This window comes from Gobio gobio, assembly GCF_949357685.1.
Source record: "Gobio gobio genome assembly, chromosome: 12".
NCBI classification, from domain to species: domain Eukaryota; kingdom Metazoa; phylum Chordata; class Actinopteri; order Cypriniformes; family Gobionidae; genus Gobio; species Gobio gobio.
In genome coordinates, this window is record NC_137105.1 from 6544300 (window position 1) to 6557879 (window position 13580).

At 38.4% G+C, this 13580-nt stretch overlaps 1 protein-coding gene across 1 annotated transcript in view; it reads left to right on the forward strand.

Moving 5' to 3' along the window:
- Nucleotides 1-13580, forward strand: part of eva1aa (eva-1 homolog A, regulator of programmed cell death a) — a 76144-nt gene that overhangs the window by 3916 nt on the left and 58648 nt on the right. The window contains exon 2 of the mRNA XM_079832023.1: nt 11696-11913. Coding sequence (XP_079688149.1) covers nt 11696-11913 — 218 coding nt within the window. The remainder of the gene's footprint in view (nt 1-11695; nt 11914-13580) is intronic.

Genomic DNA, 13580 nt, shown 5'->3' on the forward strand with positions numbered 1-13580 from the left:
GTGTGTGTGTGTGTGTGTGTGTGTGTGTGTGTGTGTGTGTGTGTGTGTGTGTGTGTGTGTGTGTGTGTGTGTGTGTGTGTGTGTGTGTGTGTGTGTGTGTGTGTGTGTGTGTGTGTGTGTGTGTGTGTTTTTTCTGAGGGACTTTGTTCCGGAGGTGGAACTTGAAACCACTGCCTTCTGTTTGTAGAAAAGACCCCCTTCCCCAAACTCCAAGACCCTTTTTCCAGTCCAGGCTTCTCTCTCACACACACACACACACACGCTTTTCTTTACTGTTCTGTTAATTACTGGTGATTGCTAAATCAAGTGCCGCTATTACTATTGTTCATATATAAGGTTTGATTTATGGCTCTGGAGTTGGAACAAACCCTAAAGCCTTTAATAAACTGTATGAATGATTCTTGTTAAGGAGAGGTGTGTGTTGTAAGACAGGTGAAAAAATTCCACAGACCTGCATTGAACGAGGGACCCGAGCCATTTCTATTGACCAGAATATGATAGAGACTTGAGGAGGAACTCTTTTGAGCTGTAACATCATCTACAAACACACACAACACCCTTTTTGCTCAGATGAGCACTGCTTACATTTTCTTCAGAAAATGTACATCTAGTTTCGATCACTGTCTAGAGCAGACACATCACTTATCTTATGTTTTGCAGAAGTGCTTTATCAAAACACCTCTGTGTGTACTCTCTCTCTTTCTCTCTCTCTCTCACACACACACACAGCATCAGGCGGGTTGTGTTTGAGCAGATCCTGTGGTTGGGTTGTTATGTCTGTGGTAGAGCGCTGTCTGTGTGCTGTGATTGTGTGTGTGTGTGTGTGCGTGTGCGCGTGTGTGTGTGTGTGTGTGTGTGTGTGTGTGTGTGTGTGTGTGTGTGTGTGTCTCTCTGTGTGTGTGTGTTATATCAGCAGCACCTCATAACCCTGAGGAGAAATTAAAATGGAAACATATAAGACACTTGTTTGATGTTTAGAGTATATATCTCTATACAATCAATGACTTTTGAGATCCTGAATCTTTAGAGGAGATTACTTATAGTATTATATATTATATTAATTATGCTATATAAATACACACAACCATTCAAACGTTTGGGGTCAGTAAAAAAATTTAGTTTTAGGAAGTCTCTTCTGCTCTGCATGTATTTGATCACAAATACAGTAAAAACCGTAATGTGTAATATTATTACAATTTTAAATAAGTGTTTGAAATATAAATCTTTTGTAATAGTATTAATGTCTTCACTCACTTTTGAGCAATTTAAATACATCCTTGCTGAATAAAAGTATTAATTACACTTAATTATACTTTTACTTAATTATAGCTTTAGCTGTAGTCATAATTAGCTTTAGCTACAAAGTGTCCTTATTAAGATAATGAAGCAAAATTGTGTTTTAATGCTGAGTTTTAACCTCGTTTCTTGACCTCATTAGCCTCGTTCATTATTTTATTTTATTTGTTCTGGACTGTCTGATGTGTGTTCAGACATTATTTTAGCAAAAGTTTGGTAATAACATCAGCGTTATCTATTTCTCTCACTAGCCAACACTTAACCTGCTAACACACACACACACACACACACACACACACACACACACACACACACACACACACACACACACACAGTTAACAGACGCCACTTACACACAAAACTAAAGGTTCTTTATTGGCTCCACGAAGAGCCTTTACATTCCACAAAAGGTTTTTTATAGTGGTAAAAAGTGCACATAAAACACACATATTCATACCAAGAGGTCAAGGTTTCATATCTGGTTAAAAGCTGCATTGTATTCTGATTAGATAAATATCTGTGCATTTTTATGATATGTTATATTGTAGCAGCCGTCATTGAGCTGAGTGGGAATGTTAATGGACAACATCAGGTGTTACAGCTCACATTTAACAAAGGAAAAGATAGATGATAGATAGATGGATGTGCAGTGGGAGAAAACACAAGTAGAAAGAGAGAGAGGAGAGCAGAGGTGGAGGAGCAGATGAGAACAAGGAGCTTTTGTTTTGTTGATCACATCCTGATCCGTTAAAGCGCTCTCGCTCACTCTCCTTCTCGCTCTTAGAGAAAAGCAGCCATAAAACTTTTTTCCCTCCCTTTATTGCATTGAGTTTGTTTTCTTCAAGCACTTTTCTTTATTATTTGGTGTTTTCAGATTCACCTGCACCTAAACTGCTCATTTCAAAATGTAGCTCTTGATTGTTTGTTTTACATCTTCATCTTCTCTTGAATTCGATTTAACCCTTTAATTGATTTCTCAACCGTACGGTAGACATTTAGACATTACTTGGAGTGTGAAAAAAATCTTCTAAAGCTCTATTGCCTCACCCACTTGTCTGCTTTTGGCATGGAGGGATGGGACAGCATCAGTCTGACGAATGAAGTTGCTGATTGGTCATCAAATAATAGGGTCAAACATCAGTTAATATCAGTTAATTAGGGAATCAAACCATAATGTTGTAGTTAGTAGGGTGTAGTCTAAACAATAAAAATATGGCAAAACATAAGAGAAATACAGAAACACCTGTTTGCCATAATTTTCCAAAAGTATGCGTGACCGTACGGTTGATATGTCTGTAAAGTGTTCATTTCCTTTTTGTATTATAGTCACATTTAAAGTGCCTTTCTAGGTTATTTTTATTTTGCAAACTCTCCTTTTATGAAAATATATATATTTTTTACTTTTAGTTTTTCATCATATTAACCCTGTAAAGCCTGACATATGAAATGGTAGTAAAAAAAATCTACTTTTTTAATGGAACAGTTTATTGAAGGTTTAGACAAAATATATTTTTTAAAGAAAATGCATATGCTTTTTGTTGAGTATCATATTTGATACATCAGGCTTTTATGGCTCATATAGTGAGAATATGGAGGTCATATTTAAGGAAGAGAAAACATCTCAGTTTTATTCAGAGGCCAAAATTGAGCTGAAATATGCAATTTGGTGCAAACACTGATATTTAAACTATATGGCTAAAATGTAAGATGATATTCTGATAGCCTGTAATGTGATTTTCATAACAATATAACAGAATACTCACAAATTATATAAATATTAGTGCTGTCAAACGATTAATCACAATTAATTCATCATGACGTTTGTGTTTACATAATATATGTGTGTGCTGTGTATAATAATTATGTATAAATACACACACATGCATGTATATATTTAAGATTTATTTTTATATTTGTATATTAAATATTTATGTTTATATATAATATAAATTATATAAATACATATACAGTACATGCAAATATTTCTTAAATACTATATATACGTGTATGTGTGTGTGTGTGTGTATTCAAGTTTTATAATAATTATACACAGTACACACATATATTATGTAAACAAGCTTTTATTTTGGATGGATTAATCGTTTGACAGCACTAATAAATATCATTCGTCACTCTATATCTGCCAATAATATGTCTCGCAAGATGATATTTAAATTCTTAGTTTTATGATCAAAGCTCTGTAGTTTAAATACATAATTCAATGCAATACCATGAAGATTGAGAGATGAACAAATAAACCTTCCTCGAAAGCCTGAAGGATTATATTTGATATTGATACTCACAATCTGTGTTGGATTATGCTCAATATGATAATAAGTGGCAGATCACAGGGCTTGCTGCAGTTGAATATCTAAATGTCTGAATATTATAGTATAAAAAACTATGTTGAGGACGCAAGATAATTTAATAATTAGGCTATAATATGACTGCGTAGTGAACCGTACTCATATTTAAACAACTATCGCTTTGTGTTGTTGGTCAGATAAAATGACACAGAACAGAAAAAAACGGACATTAGATCATTTTTCATTGCACCAAAACCTCAAGTAAGTACAAAATGGTTTTTGTGGTATTACATGTACGATTTTGGCTGTATTATTTGTGTCCCCTTCAAAAATTGCTCTTGAGAAATGATATGTTTATTGTCCCCCCCCAACTGTTTGATGAAATTTACGCCCCTGCCTCCGCATATAAACTTAATAAAGCCTGAACCTCGTCGTCGGATAATCAGTCGTATTTTTTAAACTCCATTGTTTATTCGAATAGTAAATGACTCTTACAGTGTGCACCGTGACAGACTTTTAGGTTGAAATAAAATGCTGCGTAAACTCAGCCAATCATGTTCAGCGCCCAAGTCCCACCCCCGAAAGTTCCTGAACTTTGAAAAAGTACTACCTCGTGAGCAGGGCCGTTTTGAGGGGGAAATTTTTATCCGGAACATCATTTAGACCCTGGTTCCTGCGGTCAAAACACACCGAGTTCCCCCCCAAAGTCCCTAGTTCCTGGGGAAAGTTCCTGCGGTGGAAACGCGGTATAGGTTTTATAGGGTTAATGGTTTTCATTTACGATACTAACACTTCTCCTGCATATGGAGACACGTTTTTCAATTCAAATCTTTCTCTCCAGTCCAACCAGACCGTTAAATGACACCAAGCTGAAAAAAAAGTTACCAGTAGTTCAAAAATCATCATAGTTATGGCATCACAAGTGTAAAAGGCTGAAAATAGTACAGGAACAACCTCTGCTGCTGGAAATCAAATCAAGTGAAATAGAGGAGGCAGACATTTAGAAAATGTTTTACATATACACACAAAAAAAGGTTCTTCAATCTTTCTCTTATTGTGTTCTGCAGGAAAAAAAATCACAGCATACTGGTTTGAAATGATACGAGGGCGAATAAATAACGACAGGATTTAAAAATTATTTTTGGGTGAACTATTCCTTGAAAACTCTGAGATCTAAGCCCCTTCAGCTGATCTGTGTGTGTGTGTGTGTGTGTGTGTGTGTGTGTGTGTGTGTGTGTGTGTGTGTGTGTGTGTGTGTGTGTGTGTGTGTGTGTGTGTGTGTGTGTGTGTGTGTGTGTGTGTGTGTGTGTGTGTAATTCATTAGCAGCCTCTAATCTCTATTGTTGTGCCATGTTGACACTCTCTCTGCACACACGTGCACACACACACGTTTTATGGGGACTTTCCATAGACTTAATGATTTTTATACTGTACAAACTGTATATTCTCTCTCCTTACACTAACCCGACCCCTAAACCTACCCATCACACACAACTACAGGCATTTATACATGTTCAAAAAACATCACTTAGTCTGATTTATACGCTGTTTTCCTCATGGGGACCAAAAATGTCCCCACAGGGACAAGGATTTTGTATATTGCCATCCTTGTGGGAACATTTCATAGAGTTTACCTAGACCACACACACACACTCAGTGTTGTGTGTTTCCTGTTTTCTGAGGTTGAGCATCAGAGGTCACGTCAGGTCATCCTGAGGTTAATGACAGTTTTTAGAATAAATCATATGCTCATTTAGAGCTTTGATGTGACCACTGTCCATTTATTTAAGCAGTATTTTGCCCTTAAGCGTTGAGCGTGTGGTTTAGGGTGTGTGTGTGTGGTTCCTGTTGGCTGGAGATGGTCTCCTAACAGCTGCGTGCAGGTTTTGAGGGAATTCCTCCTCAATATCTCCTCTCTCATGTTAAATTCCGCTCTATAATTTTCCAGAAATATCCCCCGCGGGCGGCAGTAGAGCCGCTTTAGTGCCGCTCCAGTGAGTCACGCTAAAGACTTTCTGAGGACTAAAGACGATTAGTTGCACCAGTTCGGCTCTTGTCACATTATACACACGTGTTAATTCAACCATCTCTTTCTTCTGACCAGAAGACATTAAAGACATTTTTACTTGCAATTGAATAAAATAATCAAAATAATCATTTATTTTTTTAGATGATGGAGCGCCCGCTGAATTAAACATGCAAAATAGCAAAGGTCATATCACAATAGTGTAACTACAGTTTGAAATGTTCATCATTACATACTGCATAGTGTTTTGCATACTAATAAGAAAAAGGCATAGTCTATTGTTAAAGTTGTAATATTTTAACACAATTTTATTCAACATGTATGCATTGAATTGGTCGAAAATGACTAAATGCATTTATGGGTCATTTTTTGATTCACTATAAATTCATTATTTTCCTAAAAAAAAACAAAAAAAAAAATACAAATTGATCTACAATATTTCATTTATAAGATACTCTTTTAATATTTTTGAAATTCAATTGACTTTTTGAGTTGTGGTGTTTCAAAGACCTAAAATGTCAGGTGGTGCGACCAGCAAATTTACATTTAAAAATATCAATTCCCACTGCAATGGCAAAATGAAGTAAGAAATATAAATGTAAACCATTATATAATGTATACAAATAGAAACTCCTTATGGAAAATTGTGTTCTGAACACATAGAAAAGTGTCCGTTTATATGAATTGGACTAAAAGGGCAATACATAGAAAAGGGAAAGGGAATTTACCATGTGATATGCATTTTACAATGATTCATATCTATATGAATATTATTTTAAATTAATATATGATCGCACCACCTGACATTTTCTGGGTGGTAAAATCAGAAATCTTGTTTAATAATGAATTAATGCTTTCTTAAAGTCTGTAAAACCAATATGAATCAACCCCATACATTTTTTGGACATAAAAATGCATTTTAAAACACTTTTGCCTAAAATTATTATTTTTTTATCTTTAAAAAAATTATTATTTTTCTAATTTGTCATTGACCCTTATAATTTTACAAAATACTTCTATTTCAAATAGATGCTGTTCTTTTGAATGAATCCTGAAAAAATGCATCACCGTTTCCACAAAAATATTAAGCAACGGTATGTTTTCATTTGATTAATGTTAAAGCATTGTTGAGTCAATCTCTGTATGTGGTGCATCTCGTATTATAATGAAACATGATCAAAATTTCCCCCAAAGGAAATTATGTACATTTAACACAAACAAAAAATACAAATCTTCTAATATGTATTTTTAAGGCTTTTTAATCCATTGCCCTTTTAATGAAATGTTTTCATATACACAATAAATATTGTTAAATATCATCATATCCTGCTCATCAAAGGGTCATGAATTCAAAAATGCACCACATTTGAAGATTGACCCTGTAGTCTGAACAGTGTCTGTTTGTGTGGATGCTGATGAATGTTGTCAGATTGTAGTTTCCGCTCCTGTTGAATGTCAAATGTTCAGAAAATAAGAAAGTATGCAGGACACACACACACACACACACACACACGCACACACACACACACACAGACAGCTCACCTTTCACAAATAACACTGAACGCCAAACAGGCCGAGTGCTGGATAGTGCGTGTGTGTGCATGTGTCAGTGTGTTTATTGTGTTTTGCTTCACGTTACTCTGCAGACGTGTGGAATTCGCCCGTCATCCCTCTCCACCAATCACAGCGCAGCATCATTTAAACAGAGGGAAACTCCAGCACTACTAACGCCTGTTTTCTCTCTCTGTCTTTTCCACTCTGTTTCTAATTGACCATCTCTCATCCAGTGTCTGTGTTTTAGGGCACTAGGAGGGCAGTAAATTACCCCCTTTTGCCCTCTCACATCACATGACCGAGCACATGACACTTCCACTTTTTCCACTTCATCCTCTTTTTGGTCCATGTTTCGAAATGGCCATCTTTTTATTTTTGCGGTATTCCATATGTATACTACTTTTGCCAAAATTTCATCATTACAACATTGTAATCCTCAATGCAATGCATGTAACTTGACCATAGTTATATACATAGATTCCTCATTAGTGAATGAATGAATGCCTTTTATTGTCACTATACACATATACAATGAGATTAAAAGCCACTCCTTTTTTCAGTGCCAACATGTACGTAAAAAAAATAAAAATAAAAAAATAAAAAAATAAATAAAAATAAAAAATAAAAAGTGCCTGCGCGGATCGCTTGAATGAGGATTCTACGTATATATATCTATTAGGGGTGGCACGGTACATGGAAAAAAACCGAACCGTTCGGTTCGCTTGTGTCGGTTCGGTGTGTGTGTGTCGCACGGTTCGCGCCTGCGCAATGTATCCTCGTGCCCGCATGTTACCTCAGACAGCTGGTGTCCTTTTCGCGCGAAATAAGAGGTTTGTGTGGACATACAGTAAAGTAAAAGTGGAGTGCTGCAGGTCACGTCACATGTAGAAATGAAAGTGGGAGAGATAAGGAAGGCTGCCGGAGTTGGAGGATGCGCTAGCATCGTATAGCAGGGAAGATGCAGTGCGAGAGCGGGTGCTGCGCGACTCGCGAGACAAACACTGCCAGTGTGTGTATGCGCAGCGGGCACGCGCGGCGCGGCACCCGCTCTCGCACTGAACCGCGGCTGGTGTGAGAGAGAGTGTGTCTGGTGTGTGTGTGTGTGTGTGTGTGTGTGTGTGTGTGTGTGTGTGTGTGTGTGTGTGTGTGTGTGTGTGTGTGTGTGAGTCTGTGGGAGATTGAGTGTGTGTGTGAGTCTGTGGGAGATTGTGTGTGTGTGTGTGTGTGTGTGTGTGTGTGTGTGTGTGTGTGTGTGTGTGTGTGTGTGTGTGTGTGTGTGTGTGTGTGTGTGTGTGTGTGTGTGTGTGTGTGTGTGTGTGTGTGTGGGTGTGTGTGTGTGTGTCTGTCTGTGAGAGTGTGAATCTGTGGGACAGGCAAATATAGTCTGTCACATTTTCCAGTGTTCTCCTCCGAGCCCTGTCTGTCTCGTGCTTTGATTTATGAAGGGCAACATATCTGCTGCAAATGCGACCGTGTTCCCCTCTGTCTCATACACACATTCATATAACATGCTGTATATAAGTAGTTCACATGATAAATGTAACATTTAAAAGTTAAGATATGCTTCTAGTTCTAATAATTTAAACATGCCTTTGAAGTTTGGGCAAAAACTTCTGGCAGTGTTGTGTTTTCGTGTATTTTATGTTATTTTTTCCCAGCGCTGGATGTCATATGGTGATTGTGAAACACACGGGACACTTGGTGAAATGTGTTAATCAGGTCAGCTGAATTAAAGCCACAGTGCATTGTTCTGATCAAAATTGATATGATTAACATGAAAAATGTACGGCAATGTGTCGGACTCGGTTGACAGCCAGTTAGGAAACAACTTGATATAACAATTTTTAATACTGTATCCTAATTGTGGATGATTAAGCCATATATATCATATGCTGAAGTAAATTTCTGGAGTGTTAACGATAAAAAACAACAACAAAAAGAACCGTACAGAACCGAAAACCGTGACCCTAAAACCGTGATACGAACCGAACCGTGGGTTTTGTGAACCGTGCCACCCCTAATATCTATGACCCGGCTGGTATTTTGACCTTACTCACAGGAAGTGATGGCGGTCTGGAGAGCTGATGACATTCGTCTGATATGAGGTGAAATAATAGCATAAATACCGTTGGGTTTCTCGCAGAGACTGATCGTTTCGCGTCTTAAGACATCAATGTGTCGTCACGAGCCTCAGGGTTTAATTTGAAGTCGTCTGTGCATGTTTTTTTTTACTCTAATAGAATTAGACCCCATTCACATGCATTATACCACTGGCACACAGCAACGGTTGGAGTTAAAAATCTTCATTTGTGTTCTACTGAAGAAACAAAGACACCTACATCTTGGATGCCCTGGGGGGTAAGCAGAAAAAACATTAAATTTTCGTTTTTGGGTGAACTATCCCTTTAGCGCAGGCTGACTGTGTCAACAGAAGCCAATGCTATCAATTAACAACCTCGTAGCTCACAGTCTTTAAAGGTTTATAAGCTATCGTTCAAATTCAATTTCCCTATGGAGAAAACAAATGGAGTTTTTGCTTCTGGAACCCGACTGTTGCTCTCTTCCCTGCAGCACTGGCTCTTTCTGTCTGTTATGACCTGGTTTTATTCTTGTCTTCTGTTTATTGTATGTTGTGTTCAGGTAAACCTCCACCTGAGCTGCTTTAAAGCGCTTCATATTCGTGTGATCGCTGGCCTAGAGGCCGTTCTCTGATTGGAGATCCCACACAGGTGTTGTCTGTCATTTGAGCCGTGATTGGTGAAAGGAGCTGTCAATCAGCGGCTGGAATGTTGGCTTCTTTCCGAGAACAATAGCAGGAGGGATTGTGTTCGGAAAGCCTAAAGCACTCCGAGGAATCCCGAGTGGATTGTACAGCATTCCTTTCATGAGCAGGAGAACAGGCCTTCTGTATTACACCAGTCTTTCAGCATTATTATTTCATTATTTTTCCATCAGTATGAATGCATTTGAGTATCTTTGTTATTTTTGCTATTTATCTGAGGCCGATTACAACCATGTTGCATGGTGACCATGCGATTTATTATGAATTTTAATAAAAAGGTGTGCAGTAACCAGGAAACTCCCATTGGGAAAGGGAAAATCCTAACGAAAAGCTCTTGCTATGCATTATACATATTTGATGCGAATGTTATCATTAACATGATATCACAACAAGGAAATTTCAAACGTTTCAAAACACTTTTTCATCTTAAAGTCGGCATGAAGCGGAAGTTGCAAGCCTTTTCTTACTTATTGTGACGTACAGAAATGGCTTCTGGAACAAGAACAAATGTAGGGCGGGACTTTGCTCATGGGGAATTGATTGGATGGTTGTGACTTGCTATTGGTTGATCTCATGTGATTGACAGGTTGCCCCGCCCTCGTGCCAGTAAACACATCATCAGGCGAGATGCTATAGGGGAAGATATTTTGATTGAAGACTATGAGGCACATGAATAAAAACAACAATGATGTGCACAGATAAATCATTTATAATAAATACTGCAATATTTCATAAAAAAGACTTTAAGCTCACATTTATGACTAGCATATCCGTTTGAGATGAACGCAATGAATTTTAGGAATAGATTGACGTGATGCAGTCACTCTCAGCGTCTTCCTCTCTGATGATTGACAAGCTTTGAATAGTTAAATGTGTGTTTCCTGATGTCATAAGCCCCGCCCCCTGATTTCTGTGGTCTTGTTACTGTAACTGTGTCTAAATGCGCTGACCGTGACAAATGAAGCTCATTAAGATTAATAGAGGATAAAGGAGCCTTGATTGTGTGTGTGTGTGTGTGCGTGCGTGCGTGCGTGCGTGCGTGCGTGTGTGTGTGTGGTCCTGTTAAACCCTATGTTATTGGGACAAAATGTCCCCACAAAGATGGTCCCCATGAGGAAAACAGCTTATAAATCATACAAAATTATGTTTTTTGAAAACGTAAAAATGCAGAAAGTTTTGTGTGGTCAGTAGGTTAAGGATTATGGGATAGAATATACAGTTTGTACTGTATAAAAATCATTATGTGTATGGAAAGTCCCCATAAAAAACACGCAAACTGTGTGTGTGTGTGTGTGTGTGTGTGTGTGTGTGTGTGTGTGTGTGTTGAGCCTTTGGTGGTCTGATCCCTGCAGGTCTGGGCTGGTTGTGTATATTGAGGTAATGTTTAGTGCTTTGTGTGTCTGTGTTTCCATTATTCCTTTGATGAACAGAGTTGACATCACTCACTCGGCACGGAAGTGTTTGTGTAAAACGCTTATTTCCGTTGTGAAGCTGGACTGTTAGGATAAGACACTTTCTTTGTTGAACCTACTTAAACAGAAAGCAGAAGCACTCATTTAACAGTACTGATGTGGTTACTTACTGAATAATATATTGGGTAGTTCAGGAGCACCTTAGACAACAGACAAATCACACTCGTTTTTTTTTCTTCAGAGTTTGAAAATGAGATATGTGAGAAGATGATAGTTTACAGTGAATGATAATAACAGCTGTGTTTTCTTTCTATGGAAGGTTATCTGTCCCGTGTGCTGAGGAATTACACAGAACAGGCATGTGACGGAGAATTCCTGATTGTCCGCTGTCCGCCCAGAACCTCCATCACCGTCCAATCGGCTTTCTACGGCAGAAAAGACCCCTCCCACTCACCTCAGTGCCCATCCACTCATAGCAGTGCTGGAACAGGCTCAGTCAATGACATCACTTCCTGTCATGTGTCAACATCTTTGCAGGTAATACACAAATGAAAAAAGAGTATTTATATAATATTATAGTATTAATCAATATTTGTTTTTATTTACTTTTTTAAATGTTTCATTTTGGAAATTTTCAAATACTTCAATTTCAACTTATTTATTTCAGTTAGTTGCCAAGGCAACATTTTAACAAGTTTTTCATCTAATATTTATAAGTTAATATAGCTTTATTTCAGTTACCGAAAATAACTTTTGTTTTATTTAACAATAACAACACTGTTTCCAGATAAATAAAACCAAAACCTGCCCCAGCGGGAAAAAAAAAAAGGTTTTAAAGGTCCCATGGCATGAAATTTTCATTTTATGAGGTTTTTCAACATTAATATGAGTTCCCCTAGCCTGAATATTGTCCCCAAGTGGCTAGAAATTTTGATCGGTGTAAACCGAGTTCTGGCTGTCTTTCTCTGCCTTTGAGAAAATGACAGCCCAGACGAGCTGATCTTGAATTCTCCTGTTATGACGTCCACACAGGAACGGTTTCCTCCCTTTCCTCCGCCCAGAGAATCTGGCACGCCCATGCGAGGGCCATATTTGTTTCTCCTCGAGAGATCATGGCTTGTGAACGAGTGAATGCTGGCAGTTTCTCAGTGTTTGGATGTACAAATGAAAACAGAAGTCTTTTTTCAGTTCCTTCTGATCTGTGATCAGTGATTTCTGATGTGTAGCTAATTATTCAAGTTCACAGTCACACAGAACTTTATTATTCGTGCACACACTGCGGCTTCTCTCTCTCCTGACAGAACGGTGTTTTCGTGTTTTCTATCTTGTGAGTCAGTGTTTTTGTACGTCCTCGTCGCGTCTATCTGTTCTAAAATGTGCATACAGTCGTGAGTTTCTGCTCAACGTCAGCAGAGCCACATCTTTAGAGATAAACCTCACGCACCTGAAGCTCGGGCTGCACTGACCGGTCGGCCTCCAACATCCCCGACCCCCAGTTCTGCATCTGGCCCACAGCGGAGGCACCAAACGCGGCGTGAGATTAAGCAGAAGGGGGGTAAGCGTGAGGGTCTCCGGGCTAGCCAGCCTAGCCCCACAATAAACTGGATTACATTCGATTACTGCTGTTGCGTCTTTGTTTGCGCTGTGTACTCAATGCGCGTCACTGATGCTTTTCATATGATAGGACAATATCTTAAAATAATGCTATAATCAACACTTACTCGTAACTCGTTCATCTCCTGTAATGGTACATTACATGTGTTACAAAGTTGGTAATAAGGAGGAAGACAGACTCGGTGTGACTGGGACTCGTGTTTATTCAGAACTCTCGGATACAAACAAAATAAACTCGCGCTGACAGCGCTCTCACAACTCAGTACAATATCACTTCGTTAGCAATCTCTCTGTCTCTGGTCCATTGATGTCCATTCTTTTGAACCGGTTCTTTTTAGTAAACCGGTCTAATCAGTTCACTAAATCGGACTGAATCGTTCTAAACGGTTCGCGTCTCGAGTCAGCGCCTGATCCATCATTTACTAAAGTTACTAACTTTCTGACATGAGTGACAGTCCCTCCGACTAGAAATAAACTAATAACCTGAAGTTAACTACAACAGTTCACTGAACTGAAACGTGCTGAGAGAACTGATGAGAAGTGACATCCGTCTCTCTGGCAGGCCGCAGGCTTGTGCCTCATAGACCTTG